Source organism: Vicugna pacos, chromosome 8 (assembly GCF_048564905.1).
Source record: "Vicugna pacos chromosome 8, VicPac4, whole genome shotgun sequence".
In the NCBI taxonomy this organism is placed as follows: domain Eukaryota; kingdom Metazoa; phylum Chordata; class Mammalia; order Artiodactyla; family Camelidae; genus Vicugna; species Vicugna pacos.
Genome location: NC_132994.1, coordinates 47,668,995 through 47,685,866, shown reverse-complemented (window position 1 = coordinate 47,685,866; position 16,872 = coordinate 47,668,995). Strand labels below are relative to the sequence as shown.

The 16,872-nt window shown below is 38.7% G+C and overlaps 1 protein-coding gene across 1 annotated transcript in view; it reads left to right on the top strand.

Moving 5' to 3' along the window:
• Nucleotides 1-11,951: 11,951 nt before the first annotated feature.
• MTCL3 (MTCL family member 3) overlaps nt 11,952-16,872 on the top strand; it is a 36,299-nt gene continuing 31,378 nt past the window's right edge. Inside the window, exons 1-3 of the mRNA XM_072965844.1 lie at nt 11,952-13,211; nt 13,670-13,894; nt 15,691-15,849. Of these exons, the coding sequence (XP_072821945.1) occupies nt 12,117-13,211; nt 13,670-13,894; nt 15,691-15,849 (1,479 nt within the window). The 5' untranslated portion in view covers nt 11,952-12,116. The remainder of the gene's footprint in view (nt 13,212-13,669; nt 13,895-15,690; nt 15,850-16,872) is intronic.

The window sequence follows — 16,872 nt, the reverse complement described above, 5'->3', positions numbered from 1 at the left end:
GACAAGCTTATAATGGACTAATCTACCCTCTTCAGATCCTTCAAACCACTTTGTTTCCTTTTAGTCACTGTATTTGGTCCCCGTGGTGCTTTAAGCCAAGACAACTATCCTGCTACCACCAGAGTTAAAGCCAGGGGAGTATTAGAGGAAGCAATCAAAGCCTTCACACTGTTAGCTATGAAGTTATCCATTTCTAGTTCTGCCTGACTCCTGAAATCTGCAGAGAAAAGTATTATATCTAATACATGGATCACCACAACCAAACTAAATAAGTGAGTGGTATTTCCATTGATCAAACTTCTGGGCTTTATATGTTAAAGTTTCAAGTATTTATTGCTATTTTGTCTTATTCCTGCCATTCATGGACTAGAGAGTGCGAGAAAACTTGAAGTGTGACTCAGCTATCTTGGGTGGTCCCAGCCCCCTCATTCTGAAAGTCTCCACTCAGGACCCTTCTGACTAGCAGCATGTTTCATCCACTCCCAGACTCATGCTATCAGAAATTCAACTTGTAGTGGTGGTGCCAACTCCAGCGCTTCAATTCTGAATTGATATCTGAAGTTCACCCCTAGAATTCAGTTCTATTACCTGTGAGCATCCAATTATGTCTCCTTTCTTTCTGCAGTAAAAGTTTCATGCGTAACAAGAACTCTGCAGGTCCTTTGGATCTTTCGTGAAATCTAAACCTCCCTAGTAATAATTTGGTGTCAATTGTTCCCATCACTTGTTCCAACTGAGTTACATTTTCTTACATGTATCACACGGGGCTGTGATTCTTATAATACACAGATAGTAGTCTTTCCCTCCATCTGCTAATTTCCATTCAGAATCTAACTAAGCATCAAAGCATTTTAGACTCTCCACATTATCAACTGCCATTGTTAGGTATTTGATTCAGAAACAGAGTCATTGTTTACCTTCAGACTGAATTATACATCTATTGTTTCAGTATCTTAGCATCAGTAACCCATTCCTTTGGTAATGGAGCATTGACTTTCTTTTGGAAGACCATGAATCTCCCATCCTGTCCATGTGGACTGGTAGAATTGATCCTGTCACTTAAGCTTGAGCAGGTGACACATAGCCCAGACTTGCTAGTGGTATTGCCCATCTTCACAACCACTGCAAGGGTAGACTCAAGACCCAATGTAGAACAATGAGAGTGATGCTTGAAATGTCACCTGAACTAGAAAACAGATGTCTTTATTTTCCAGAGGTTGCTAAGTCTAGAGGTGCTGGTAGTCCCTGTAAATGGAAAGCCTACTGAGTTTGAAACCAACACAAAGGGAAGCAGAGAGACAGGAGAAGAAAAATAGGAGATATGCTTTGAGCACTAGAATCCAGGTAAATCAACTGTTCCTGAATCCAGTTCTACCCCTAAACTGCTTTTTTTCTTGAACTCAGAGTTAACCACTATTCTGAATTTTGTTTTCATTTCCTTGCTTTCTTTTAGTATCATTTCCATATAGACATCCCTAAATAATACATTGCTTTAGTTTCCCATTTTAAACTTACATGTGTAAATTTTTTGTGTATGTATTTTGTGATTTACTTCTTTTGCTTACCACTATATTCTTGAGAACCACCTATGTTTTTATTGGTGGATACAGTTCATGAATTTTCACTGCTCTACAGCAATCCATTGAATAAATATATCACAATTTAAATCATGTAGCTTCTAGGTTTTTGATAGTACAAATATCTCTATAAACACACATCCTGGAAAATATGTAAGAAATTCTATTCCTATGACTGGAGGTGCCAGATTGTACAAACTGCATGCCTTCAACATTTCTACGTGACATTACACTGTTTCTCAAAGTTATTGCACCAATTTGTAATCTTACCACCCATACCTAAGACTTCATATTGCCCCATATCCAATATTAAGCTTAATCAGACTTTTAAAAAATTTTAAAAGTATAGTGGGTATGATATGGTAGTCTATGTTTGTTTATGGTTCCTATTTTACTAATAAAATTGAATATGTTTCCTGTATTTATGAGCCATTCATATTTGCTTTTCTGTGATTGTATCTTTTGTCCATTTTTAAATTAAGCTTTGTAGGAACACTTTGGAATAGTCTGGAAACTAATCTTCTGTTGTTATACATTTGAAGTTGCTCCTGCCAGTTTGTGATTTGTCTTTTCACTCTTATTTTTATGTTTTTTTTTTGGTGAACTGAAGTCTTTATGTTTCATAAAGTCTAATGTACTAATCTTCCCATAAATGATATACAATTTTTGAACATAATTTTTAAAAAGTGCTTCCTTATCCCAGACTGAAAAAAAAATGTAGTATCCTAATCTTTCTTTTAGAAGTGTTTTGCCTTTCACATTTGAGTTATAAATCCATTGTCAAGTAGTTTTTGTTTACGATGCAGAAGAGTGATCTAATTTCTTTTGTTTCAATGGGATTAACTATTTGTCTTAATTCTATTTATTGAATAATCTGTCATTTCCCTGCTGATTTTAATGCCACCTCTGTTACTCATCAAGTTTGTTCCTTTGGTTGATCCATACCTACCCAATAGCATACTAAGTATTATAGTTTAAAGGTCAATATATCATAGTGTGTGTTAACTCACTTCATGTCATGGTTATTCTTGACCCTGACGCTTAACATGTGAAAACAGAAATCAAATTGCTGAAGTTCAAAGAATAGGCTTATGGGACTTTGACTGATATCCTTTGAACTTATTAATTAATCAATAGGGAAAATTGATAGGTTAAGGATACTGAGTCTTCTTATCAACATTTATTAACTTAAGTCAATTAAATCTCTTAATTGACTTAGGCCTTATATAAGTGTTCTGAATAAAAGCTTATCATTTTCTTCAAAAACTTGTTCATTTCTTATTAGATTTATTGATATATACGTTATATATTTTGTAGTTATAATAATATGTATCTCTTTTTATTGAAGTATAGTTGATTTACAATGTTGTATTAGTTTCGGATGCACAGCTAAGTGATTCAGTATGATATATATTATTTTTCAGATTCTTTTCCATTTTAGGTTATTACAAGATATTGAATACATCTCATTGTTTAACTTGTATCTTCTTAAATCATATTGTTTATTTGTTACTGGTGTAATGACATGCATTCTAAGTTGATCCTTTTATTATAAAACAATCTTTCTTAACACTAGGGCTGATCATTTATCCATATATATTCTTTAGGATTTGGGGGGTAGCTAATCATATCTATAATCATATCATCTAAAATGGTGAGCATTTTTGCTTTCATTGCAGTACTTAAATTTATTTTTTCTTTTATTGTTTCGCTGTATAACATCCACTACAATGTTAAATAGAAGTAGTGATGTGATCCTCGATGTCTTGGTTGTGATTTTCAATGGAATATTTTTAATTAATCACCATTAAGTATGCTGCTTGCCATGAATAACTTTTGTGGATAAACTATATCAAGATAAGAAAGTTCTTATTTATCCCCAATTTAGTAATAATTATTATCACTATTTCTCAATATTGTACCAGAGGTTCTAGCTAATACCATAAGACAAAAAAAAATTTTTAAGCAAAAGCATTGGAAATGAAGAATTTAATATAACTGTCTCCACATGATATAATTACCTACTTAAAAATTATTCTACAGAAAAATTATTAAAATTTTAGAAGAATACAGCAAGGTCTGTGTGTATAAAATCATTTTATAGAAAGCCAGTGCTATTTATACACTAACAACAAACAATATGAAAATGTGCTTAAAAAGAAGACACTTTTGATAATAGCATAAAATATTAAATACTTGGAGACAAATATAACAAAAGATGTGTAAGGTGTCTGGGAGAACAAAAAATATCATTGAGATTCAGAAAGGCAATCTAATTAAATAAAAAGATATACCATGTTAGTGTGAAGGTAAAATTAATACAGTAAAAATAATAATCCCTTCAATTGATTAATATGCAATTCCAATAAAAATACCCACAGAAAAAACTCACAAGTAGTATTGGAAGAAGGAAATCAAAATATATGTTTTTTTTTTCTGAAAGTAAAAACATTAAATTCACCACCATACATGAGAGATATAAGTTTGTAAGGGATGTGGTAATTTTAAAGTCTTTGAGTTATTGACAATATCGTTGCTTATACTGAATACCTTTCACTTGATTCATTCAGACCTGCTCTCCAACCAGGAGTCTGGCCTAAATGGATCACATCAAGTGGCTCGAGTCCTCTGGATTTAATTGGATCAACCAATGGAGAGCCTCAGCAAGAGACCAGGGGCAGGGAGGAGAGTGAGATAGATTTGGGCTATCACCCAGTGGAAAATCACTGTTCTTCTCAAGCTGGCATGTTCTACACTCGTCTCTTTTTCTGGGTTCCAGTGACCACTTGGTCCCTTTATCTTTTTAATACTATTGCCTATTGATATCATTTTTTTCTCTTTTCTTTTTTTAACCAAATGTGGTGCTAGGGCCTACCAGTTAATTAACCCCAGGTTACTGAGGTATCCACTGTGGTTTCTCCTACATCTGACCCACATCTCATAAACAATTCCATCATAAATAAATCCTCCTCAAATTATCTTAAATTGAGTGTCTCTGGATGAATACTTATATACAATAAATATCACAGAGTGAAAAATAAATCACTTCAAAGAAATCTAGCATCCTATCAGATAAAAGAGTACCTTGACCTTTTTCCAGCACATTATAATATCCAGAACTTTAGTCTAGACATTGGATTAAAACCACATTAATTTTTAATAATAACAACAAGAAAACAAGATATTGAAATATAAAATATAGATGGCACTTCGCTTATTTTTCTATAACTGGATCAAAAAATTGAATATTAAAATATTACCTTTGTAGTTTACTTTAAAAACATTCAGTATATAATAATGTAAAAGTCTGTCAGATTAATTTACAGTTAGTAAATCTTTTCTATATGATGCCTATGCAGGGGACCCTTGGACTTCTTTTTTTCAGACAGCATGGGAGAAGCTAGAAAGTAGAAATGAAAAAATTATACTAAGAGTTTCCAGTGAATTATAGAGTAACTTAGGATGCCTACTGTATTCAAATTAGGGCAGTTAATTATTGATGAAAGAGGTTTTAGAGTAGGTAAGATAAAAGATTATTAAAGCACTGCTATAGAAAATTTGACAGTTCTGAGTTATTAAACTAGTAGAATTAGGGGAAATTTAATTCCAACCTTAAATGTGTATAGCATTTACATAATAACTACTAGACCTGTTAAAAATCTTTACTAAGATTAAGATAGGGTTGAAAATGGTAGGGAGGGGAGTTGAAATCAGATGTCTGATAGTATTATAGCCATAATGAATGGCTAGACAGTAAGCTGGATTATCAAAGGTGGATATTCACGAGCATTTATAGAAATCATGCAACAGAAGTTTGGCTATGCAGTACACAACTGCAAACTTACACAACAGCAAAAGCATGAGTAAATAAAGCATCTATGGTAGAGTAGCAATTTCTGCTATTCACGAAGCAGTCTTAATCCCATACATGATTTAAACCATAGATTTGGGGGGAGGAGGTAATTAGGTTTATTTTATTTATTTGTTTTATTTTAACAGAGGTGCTGGGGAGTGAACCCAGGACCTCGTGCATGCTAAGCATGCACTCTGCTATTGAGACACACCCTCCCTCCCACAAACCATAGATTTTTGGTGCTAATGTTAAATTATAACATGTGTACATTTACTCCAAAAGATTATAGAATAAACTTTATTGAGATGCCTGAGATTAAGCTAAACTCAAAATAAAATATGGTTTAGGAAGCCTTCTTAGAGATAAAAAGATGAATCATGGTATTTACAACCCAAAGATTCTATGATTCATCAATTATTATCTAAAATGTAATCCAGAGAACAAATGTGCTATGTGACTGCATACATATGTCAGTAAAGGTCAAAACAATGGCATATATCCAAGCTAAATTACTCTCCAAAAACAGAGGATGGCTCTGAAAACAACTTTTCTCTCTCACTAGAAATCTACCAATCAGTCCTACCTCTGTGTACCCAACCCTCTGCTGGAGATAATGAGGGAAACAAGAATGTTGTTTTAAGATATTTACCATCTGAATGGACAATCATAAAATTATCCAAGACTAACCAAGTGTTTCTAACAGAGTGACATTTTTTATTAGTTCTATAGAAATTCAAGAATGGTAGAATTTGGTGTAAACTAATATAAGAATTTTCCTAAAATATTAACAGACAATAATAGCTAACATTTATTGACAGCTTACAGTGCCAGGTGCATAGTAATTATTATTTATTATTAGTTATGATCAGTGTATGTTAGATGCACTGTGATATAAATTCCTTTCATCATTTTATAATAATAATCACATAAATTAGGTACTATTAATAACATAAATTCAATAATATATGTTAAATGTATAAATAATGAATGAGTGGAAGAAACTGGGGCTCAGAAATTTTAAGTAACTTGCCTAAATTCATATGACAGAGAGATCTGAAACTTCCAATGAACCTTAAAATATGGGTAGCTTTTGGGCAAGAAAAGAAGACAGACATGCCAAGTATGAAAAATGGCAAGAGGAAAAGCACAAAACAAGACCACATACCTATGGGGAAAAGAAACAATAAGTGTAAATAGACAGAAAGTATGTGTGGTAAAGTATTAGGGAGTACATTTTGGGATAGGATGGGGACAGTGCAGTTCCTTAAGATCTAGGAAGAAGAGTGGTCACTACATCATTTGAATATGATGTGGTAACCATAAGCAGAGTGACATGAGGAAAATATTCTTTAATAAAGGTGCAAACTGGAAGCATTGGACAGTGTGTATTTGGCAGAAAGAATCTATCTAATATAGGAAGAATCTGCAGTAGTCTGAACATAAAATTATGTGGGTCTGGATTTTGATAGTGATTGTACAGGAAATAAAAAGGTCTAAGAAATATTTTGAAAGAAAAAATGGGTATAGAAGAAAAGGAAAATGATTAAACAACGAAGAAAACAGTGTTTAGTGAGAAAATATGTCAAATGATATTTTCACTAAAAGAAAAAAAGACATAGAATATAGTTTTAAAGAAAAATAGAATAGAGATCAATGGCACTTAGAGGAGAGAAAAAAATTTTGCATGAAGTTTGAGGTGATAGTGTTACCTCCCCATGTAGAGAGTCTGTGCATGTGTGAAAAGATCAGACTAGGATACAGGTGAAAAATCAGGCTTAGAGATAAAGGTTTTTAAGTCATGGAATGAAAAACAGACTTGTGGGAAGAACATAAAAAGCAGACTTGGTGGAAAAAAGGATCCAAGTTCAAGTTCTGATTGTGAAATTGAACTTGAGTGAGTCACTTAAAGTCTCTGAAACTCAGTTACTCCATGTTTTAGATGATGAAAATAATAGATAAAGAACTTTTATATAGTCAAAGTCATGAGAATCAAAGGGTAGGTATTTTAAGCTATGTATTTCTTAAGGGCTTTGAAGTTGATACTTTAGCCTTCTTCCCTTGATGGAAGAGCCACATCTTACTGTGCTATAGTGTGGATGATTTATTATTACACATATTAACAGATCAGTTGACCAGTCTGCTTCTGAAACACAGTAAAATAATACCTAAGACTTTCTAAATGCCCACAAAATCTCTGAATAATCACTTTTAGTGTTTGCTTAACTGGAGAAATATAATTTTAACTAGCAAATTAAAGAATAAGCCAGATAAATTTCCAATTCAAAAGTTCTTTTCATGGCATTTTTACATGAGTAAAGAAGCATAAGTATTGCTTATACTTAATTTTTATTATAAGTTTTCAACTTTGAAATTACATTGTATTATACTGTAAAATGACACATTTGAGCATATTGACTGCTTGATTTCAGATGTGTGATAATCAATTCTTGATTTTTATTAGACTTTTTAAAAGTTACTAACTTCATTGAAATAAATAATACTGCCTCAGGAAAAATTGAAACACAGATGCCTGAACAGCACAAGTCCTTAGAGAAACAGGACCAGGTATGTTTTGTGCCCATAGACTATGTTTATAATATCATTATTTGATTTGCAAATATTAATCTGCAAAAATATTTTTATCCATTTTCATTAAATGAATCTCTGTATTTCTTAAGGAAATCACAACTCAAGTTTGGGTACATAACGACAGTTTATTACCTAGCATAAATTCCAAGTAAATTGTGATTACAGATTACTTTTTTCCCTTTTTATTTTTGGTATGCTTGTCAAGGTCTGAGGTATTCATTGTAGATGTCATAAACATCACATTTCTACCTTCCAAAAGTATTTAAAGGATTACATGGAAATTATTCCAATTCTCATTAATATGCTTGAGCCTCCCCGGACGGGAACTATTTCTTAATTTATCTTTGCATACCCAGCACCTTGGACAGTGCCCGGTATTAAAATAGGCATTTATCTATTTGGGAGGAGATGAGTACATGAATTATTTTGTCCTCTTGCTATATTTGTCTTATATACTGCTGGAGATACTAATCATCAGGGCTCGAACATCTTTTTATTTTGCTGTAATGATACTGCTTGTATGCAAACCACTCCTACGTTGTTTTTATTTCATTTTTCATGCAAGATGTTACACTTGGAAAATAAAATCTCTTACTCTGAAATTTATGTTAGCATAAAAACTTATTATTTCAAGATCTTGACCTCATTTTACATACAAAACTACAATATTAATGTAAGAAAAATTTAAAACAAAAAATATCCTTCCAAAAGCTGGGTTTATTTTCATCTTCATGTTCAACAAAGAATTCTCAAAAGTAAGAGAGAGAACTTCATGCTCCCCCCCCACCAAAAAAAAAAAAAAACTGGGAGGAAAAAGAGAATTTTCCAGTCAGATTTTTAAATACTATTACTGTGAAGCAATGTGGATTATTGTATATAGTAAAGGAATATGTTCTGAATTCTCTTTTTTCCCTAAATTTCCTTTGAATTCATATCTTATAATAAATATATGATTTTTAATGGTTCTTATAAATCATGAATCTCATGAATCTTAATGATTCCTGTTACCCACATGCACTACTATAAAAATTTTGGATCCTGGCAATTGCTTCTTGTATTCACAGTGGAAACTGGAACTTAAGGAGAGAAGAAAATGTACCAAAGGCACACCCTCCTGTAAATAGTCGCTGTAAATCAGTATTTATTCGGTTTGCGGTAAATTAGTCGTGGCATCATAAGAACCCTTTGTCTGTGAGACGATGGTCTGGCAACCATTATCTACTCATGGAAACGACGTTCGTTGACTCCGCCCGGGCTGGGGGTGGGGAGGGTGCACCGCGTGGCGAGCTTGGCTGAGAATTAAAGTGAACGAGCAAAGAGAACTCCCAGCAGCCGCCCGCCAGCGCCTCGCAGCTGCATCAGGAGACGTCAGTCACGCCCGGAAGGCTGTTGGAATCCGCCTCCCTGAGAAAAGAGCTCAAGTGAATAATTGATGGCGATTGATCCCGTCCAGGACGAAGCTTTGCGGAAAACCAGTGCATCTGATTTCGAGCGGTTTCGGAATCTTCTGCCAAGTAAGGGGTATGGGAGTGCAGCAAGGACTTTGAGCGCGGCTTCTGATCTTCCATCTCGGGCGTGGCTCTGGCCTTTTTGTCTTCTTGCCACACGCCCTGCCACCCTCCGTCCCCGCCTTCTTCTCTTCCCTTTTGAAAGTAGCCTCCCTTTGGTTACTTTACCCTACCCTCCCGTGCAACCCCGCCCCCTCCCCTGCCCAGTCCGGTGAGGTCAGCTCATGAATATCAGCGCACTTCCTGGGGAGCGTCTGGCACGGCTTGGTACCTCGCGTGTTCGGCTGCTCCGAGCCTCAGCTGCAGCTCAGTCGCGGACTGCGGAAGAGTAATGCACTTTCTCCGCCGCTGATCCTCCACGTTAACGCCTTTGTTTGGAGAAACCGAGTGGGTGTGGAACTGGGGCGAATAGGCCCAAAGTCAAAGTGCTCAGCCAGAAAGTCGCATATAGTGCTACGAAGTTAAACTTTCCTCGTCTCTGAAAGACACAATAATAAACCCTGAGGTCCCCGGAAGATCAGAAGGGAAGCGCTGTTGATTTGCTTCAACTTCGAAACGTCGCCTCTGCTAAGAAGTGAGCAGTTCTGGATTTTCTAAAGGGAAGGGGTGAAAGATGGGATGGCCAGTGGGCAGATAAAACCTGAGATTAAAAGTGTTGGTGTGGGCCTTGCCGGGGTTGTTTGGTTGGCGATTTCCACGGGGGAAGCCTTGAAAAGACACAGCGTCTTGTCACTTTGTGAGAACCACGTGACAGCGGCCAGGTACCTTTGATTGTGGGAGCCGAGTTCCTGGAACTTGCGCTTTCTGCTGGGTTTAAACTATATGGGGGCCGAGTTCAAGCGTTCTTTTGTGGCTCTCAGCTTCAGAGTGCTTCTGCCTAATTCAAAACAAAAATAAGGTTGCATTGGCAATATAACTTATTTGGGTGATCCTCGTTAGTGAGACTCACGACAATGAACTAGACCAGACATTCTAGGAGCATGCTACTTCAGAAGAACATGTAGAAGATAAGTTGATGGACGACTCTCCCCACCCCCAATGTCTTCTTTGTTCACTATTATTTTCCAGTGTCGGAAGGAGATTCCCAGAAAGAGAAAGGGAGGTGGAAAATGAGCCTTCCAGTAATATTTCTTTCTAAAATGAGTAATTACTACTCATTGACTAAGTTATGATACTTAGACAATAACAGGAACAATGCTAGTAAAGTGATAGCAATCATCTCCTCTCCTAACAGGAGGAATTTGTTTTTAAGCTGAACTTTCTGCCTTGTCATGCTCTTTTCAATGCTTTAGAGAGAATTTACTTTTCTAAGGAAAAAGCACCTAATTGACTAGCTGACTAAGTAGCTGGATCACTAGGAAGAAGAACCCAGGAGGCAATGGGTTGTGAGTTGCTATTTTGCAGATTTTAAAAGCCAGTGATGGATTTCTTAGAAAAAACACACAATAGAAGTGAATGTACCACCATGAGTGAGGATGCAGCCTTATTTAGAGCAGGGTCATTTTTCTGTCTTAAAATTTGGTTCCATGGGAGGGACTGGGTGCTTTAAAAGTACAACTGTGCTGATGGTGTGCCATCTAAGAAGATGCTTAAGAATGAAAATAGATTCTATCTAGCAATTGCACTTAAAACTAAAATGATTCACAAGAACAATGAAATTTGGATACATGTAGAACAAGTTACACCTGTAATTTAAGAAATCGTGCAGAGCCACCAATAAACTTTTCCAAAAGTATTTTAAAATTATTTCTGAAAGCCATAAGTAAAGAAAAATTCCTTTAGTGTTGCTAACGATTAAACCATATAGAAGATTTAAAATGCCATCTTTTTTTGAAACTGAAATTTATTTAAAGTCATTCATGGTTTATATTTTCTTTCAGTTCTAGTCCAAAGGAAATTGGGTGCATTTCTCTAACCAAGAGCAATATTAAATGTTAGCGCTGTTTGAGAAAAGTGTCATTTATCCATAACAAAATTTCTCTAGGAACCGATATCATAACCCTTTTCATCTAATTGACACTTGGGAATATTAATTAAATATTTCTTCACTAAGCTAGGCTTTAAAATTCAGATTTGATAGTGAGGAAAACCAAAGTTGAAAAATCAGGGTATTAACAACTCTAGCACATGGACATCTTTTCCTTCCGAAGCTTCTTGACCTTATCCTCTTTAAAAACACAGAAACAAAAACTCTCTTCCCATCAGTTCCTTTCTGACTCCATATTGATCGCATCCTTGCCAAACCTGCTACCGTGAGAATGTTAGGTTCAGGAGCTTTCAGATCGTCATTTTACTGAGGTGGAGTGAGATGGCGATAGCGCCTTGCTGGGCAAAATGAGAATTGATAATTCTGCATCCTATTTCTAAAGTCAAGGTTTCAATTAAGCGCCTTCCAAATCTCATTTTCTAGGTCTTCTCTTGTAAAGAAAAATCACCCTTTGCTCTGTAACAATGCAGATATGCTATGTGCTTTCCTTCTTTTGTTTCTGTCCCAGATTAGAAAGGAAGTTTGGTGGCGGTGAGGAGGAAAGAGAATGATCTGGTGATGCACCATTGCAAAACGCATCCTATAGATTCTTTCTAGACGCCATGAGTCAGCCACCGACGGGGGGCGCTGCCCCCGCCACAACCGCAGCTTCTGCCGCCACCGCTGCCACTGAGGCTCGCCTGCACCCAGAGGGCAGCAGCAGAAAGCAGCAACGTGCTCAGTCACCCGCTAGACTGAGGGACAATTCGGTCCGACAGATAACCGCGGCCACCCGGTCCCCGGTAGGGACCGGCACTAAACTCAATTCTGTTCGACAGCAGCAGCTACAACAGCAGGGCAACAAGACCGGTAGCCGCACGGCGCCTCCGGCCACCTCTCGAGGAGGCGGAGGCGGGGCAGAGAAGGCCGCGCCCCTGGCGCCCAAGGGGGCAGCGCCGGGAGCTGTCCAGACCGCGGCAGGTGCTGAAGCGGCCCCCGCGGCAACCCTGGCCGCGGTGGGTGTCAGGAGGCCTGGTCCGTCCGAGGAGTCGCCCCGAGAGCTAGAGCCCGTGTCCTCTAAACTCGGGGAACCCCTTCCGCACGGAGAAGGAGGGGGAGGGGTTGGGGAAGGAGGAGGAGCCGGCAGCAGCTCCGGGGAAAGGGAGGGGGCCGCTCCTCAGCCGCCGCCGCCGCCCAGGGGCTGGCGAGGGAAAAGCGTACGCGCTCAGCAGAGAGGCGGCAGTGGCGGGGAGGGGGCCTCTCCTTCGCCATCCTCCTCCTCTGCGGGCAAAACCACAGGCCCCGGCAGCAGAAACTCCGGGATTGGCGTTGTAGGGGGTGGAGGCGGTGGCGGAGGGAGCTACTGGAAGGAAGGATGTCTGCAGTCTGAGCTCATCCAGTTCCATCTCAAGAAAGAGCGGGCGGCAGCGGCGGCGGCCGCGGCTCAGATGCACACCAAGAACGGCGGGGGCAGCAGTAACAGCAGCTCTCCGGTCGCTGGCGCCCCTACCATTTGTGAGTCCCTCGCAGTCCCTTCTGCCTCCCCAATGGCGGCAGCAGCAGAGGGCCCCCAACAGAGCGCAGAGGGCAGCGCGAGCGGAGGGGGCATGCAGGCAGCGGCGCCCCCTTCGTCGCAGCCTCACTCGCAGCAGCTTCAGGAGCAGGAAGAAATGCAGGAGGAGATGGAGAAGCTGAGAGAGGAAAACGAGACTCTCAAGGTGAGGAGGGTGGGGGGAGCCGGTTGAGGGAGGGAAGATGTGGGCCTCCGAGGATTAGGGCGTGTCCTGGCGGGAGTGAGAGGCTACTAACCTGTTAGGGAGCCTTAAAGAGAGAGGGCAACGGGAAACGAGGGGAGGGGATTCCTCGGCCCTTTCCGGATTTAAAAGGACTTGATATTAGTAGCATTAGGTTTTTTTTAAATCCAGAGCTGGGCCTTCATTTCTCCATTATGATTTGTCCCACTTTTTCATGGAGAGAGCTACAGTAGGAGAGCGAGGAAAGGCCTAAAGAGGGCCCGTTTTTCTAGTTTCTTCTTCATTCAGCTCCATGTCATTCCTGTCTCATGGAGAGGGGGCAGTAAAGCTGAGAATTTGGAATTAGGATGGGGTGTACACGGTGTATGTCCGAGGGGTGGGAGGCGAGGCTAATTTTGACCCGCGGCCTGTCACCGCCTCAGAACGAGATCGATGAACTGAGGACCGAGATGGACGAGATGAGGGATACTTTCTTCGAGGAGGATGCCTGTCAACTGCAGGAAATGCGCCACGAGTTGGAAAGAGCCAACAAAAACTGCCGGATCCTGCAGTACCGCCTCCGCAAAGCGGAGCGCAAAAGGCTCCGCTACGCGCAGACGGGGGAAATCGACGGGGAGCTGTTGCGCAGCCTGGAACAGGACCTCAAGGTCTGCGACGCCGGGGGGCGCGCGGCAGGGGCGGCGTTGGGGACTCTGGTCAAGGGCTTTTTGCGCTGAAAGGCCTTCAGCAGTGATTGGCAAAGAGCTTTAGGGGCACGGAGTTTCGCAGCGCGGACGACAAAATATCAAGGTCTCGGAAGGGGAAGAGGTAGAACAGACAGGTGGGTCTAAAGAGTCCAGTGTGGAAGGTCTTGCGGAGAATGAGCTCTCCTGGGAGGAATAGTGACTCTTACAGAGGTGGCGGGAGGAGGGCGCCTCATTTCTCCTCGGAAACCGGGGCGTGGCAGAGCGCAGGCTCTGGCCTGAATCTGGTTTCCAGAGACTGTCCTCGAAGTGTAGGCCAGGTAGATTCAGGCATTCAAGAGCAGCAGGATGAGGACCTTTTCAGTGGAATTGAAGCCCAGAATAGGAACAGCACTGGGGAGAAATTAAAGATTTCTCCCTGAAATTCGCCCCCGTCCCCATCGCCTTCTTCCAGAATGCCTTCCTTTCTGCACTTACCACTTAACTCCCAGAAGGGGAAACTGGCCAGCTTGTGGTCCCATTCGGAAAAGTAAAGGGAGAATGAACTAAATGAAAGAACCTTGTTCTTATTGTGAAGTTACTCCTTCAGAATCTCCCCCAGTGGAGAAATTTCAACCTTGAGATGTGATTTTTAGGCAGGTGTGGTTTGTTCATTTGGTTTGACTGTAGGCAGATTCACTGACAGTGCAAATCAAAAATTATCTTCATGGTCTTGGACACCAAAAGAAATATGATTTTAATTGTATTAATTTCATCAAGATATTAAAACCAACTGTAGTTATATTTGTTTTAAAGAAAACTATAGAAAACATTTTATGAAAGCCATTGTATTATTTATTTTTATTCCTTTTTCTGACATTTGTCCAATGCTCACTATGCACCAGGCACTGTGGCAAGCATTGTTACTTATTTAATTATTTCATTTAGTTCTCAAGAGAGAAAAAAAAAACAAACCTGTAAGGTAGGGATTATTAATAACATCATTTTACAGGTGCCTAAGCAGAACCTTTTACAGAAGTTAAGTACCTAGCCCTCAGCCCCGGGACTTGGCTAGTGGTTGGCCAGACTGGCTCCCTATCCAGTCTGAAACCACAGCCTGTGTCCTGAACCATTGCACCAGACTGCTCCACTTTTCTTACAAACCCTAAAATTTTCAAGGTAATCTCAAAGTAGGAGGCAAAAACGCACACCTTAAATAAAAACGACAGCAACAACAAAAAAACAAAACTTAATCTCAAAGGTTAAAATATTTCTTAAAACTAAGCACCTGGAATGATAGAATCAAAATTCAAGCTCCATACGTTACTTGGGAAAACTTTGTTTTCCAATCTTTAAAATAAGTGATAATGGATCTATCTCATAGTTTTGTTGTGGAATTAGAGAAATTTCTCTACACACAATAAAACACAACTGAACATTTATAGCCATGATGTAGTGTAGAGGCCAAGAGAACAGAATGGAGAGCCAGACTACCTGGCCACTTGCTAGTTGTGTGACCTTGAGCATATTACTTTATCTCTATAAGACTCGGTTTTCCTCATCTATAAAATAGGAATAATAACTGTACTTATTTCATGGGACTGTTGTGAGGGTTCAATGGTTTATGTATGTGAATGGCTTATAAATAAAGCATCTGGAATGATGCCTGGTGTATGGTAAACTCTATGTACATATTGGTTCTTAATACTTTTAATATAACTTTATCCCACTTGTTTTATTGTCTTTAATTACATTTTGTTTTTAAAAACATTTTAATTTAGGTTGCAAAGGATGTATCTGTGAGACTTCACCATGAATTGGAAAATGTGGAAGAAAAGCGAACTACAACAGAAGATGAAAATGAGAAACTGAGGCAACAGCTTATAGAAGTTGAGATTGCAAAACAGGCTTTACAGAATGAACTGGAAAAAATGAAGGAGGTTAGTGTTCGATGATCTCATTGTGTGCCATATATACTTAGCTCTTTATAGACGTGTATTAAAGACTAATATGACTGTTAAAATAATTTTATTTTGTAATGATTATAGGACTGTTTGTTGTTCTCACCCAATGTAGTAACAGACACATCGTTTCATACTAATGAATAAGTAGCAAAGAAGAAATTCTGACCTCAGCCCCGACTTTGACTCTGACTTGACGTATATGAGCTGTGACTGATGTTTCATATGTGTCATCTAAGTGGATGTTAATTAAATAAACTATGCAGCTATATCAAACACTAAGAGTATCAAGAGTTGGAAGGAATAAGCCTTCTGTTGGTTGAGGTAAAGAGCTAGTCCTATGAGATTACTACTAAGCTCACAGAACCAGGCTTTTAGGATGAAAAAGGCTATAATGGCCGTGTAATCTAATTTCATCATTACTTGAATCCTCCTTATAACAAACCCCCCCAAATGGTCTAATACTTAGAACATCGCCAGTGACTATCTTTAAGATTTTCTGCAGTAGCCAATTCTATCACAGTGTAGCTCTGCTTAAAGGTTTTCTTTGTTTTGAGTTGAAATTTATTTAATTGTTACTTTAAGAAATTCATCTTAGTCCTCCTCTTTCGAGTAGAAGAGTCAGAGTTCTCTTTCACATCAGCTATTTAAAGATTCCTACTGCATTTCCCCTGAATCTTCTCAAAGAACAAGCTCAGTATCAAAGAAAATACTTGGAAAATAAAAGAAACAGAAAAGATGTATCAAGAAACAGTTAGCCTTGTGATAAGTAACAATCTGAATTAAAATAATATTCTTCCTTGAAAACTGCCTGAAAATGTGCAGTGCAACTTGTAAAAACCATTAATGAGAATTAGCAAATACACAAGTGGTCCTCTGAACATTTCCTCTTCTTAAATTTTCAGAATTTAAATGAAGATCCAATTTTTTCCATGAACTAAGTGAGATATTGCACCTTCCACTGCTATGCTTATCTCAAAAAGTATATCAACCATGTAACAG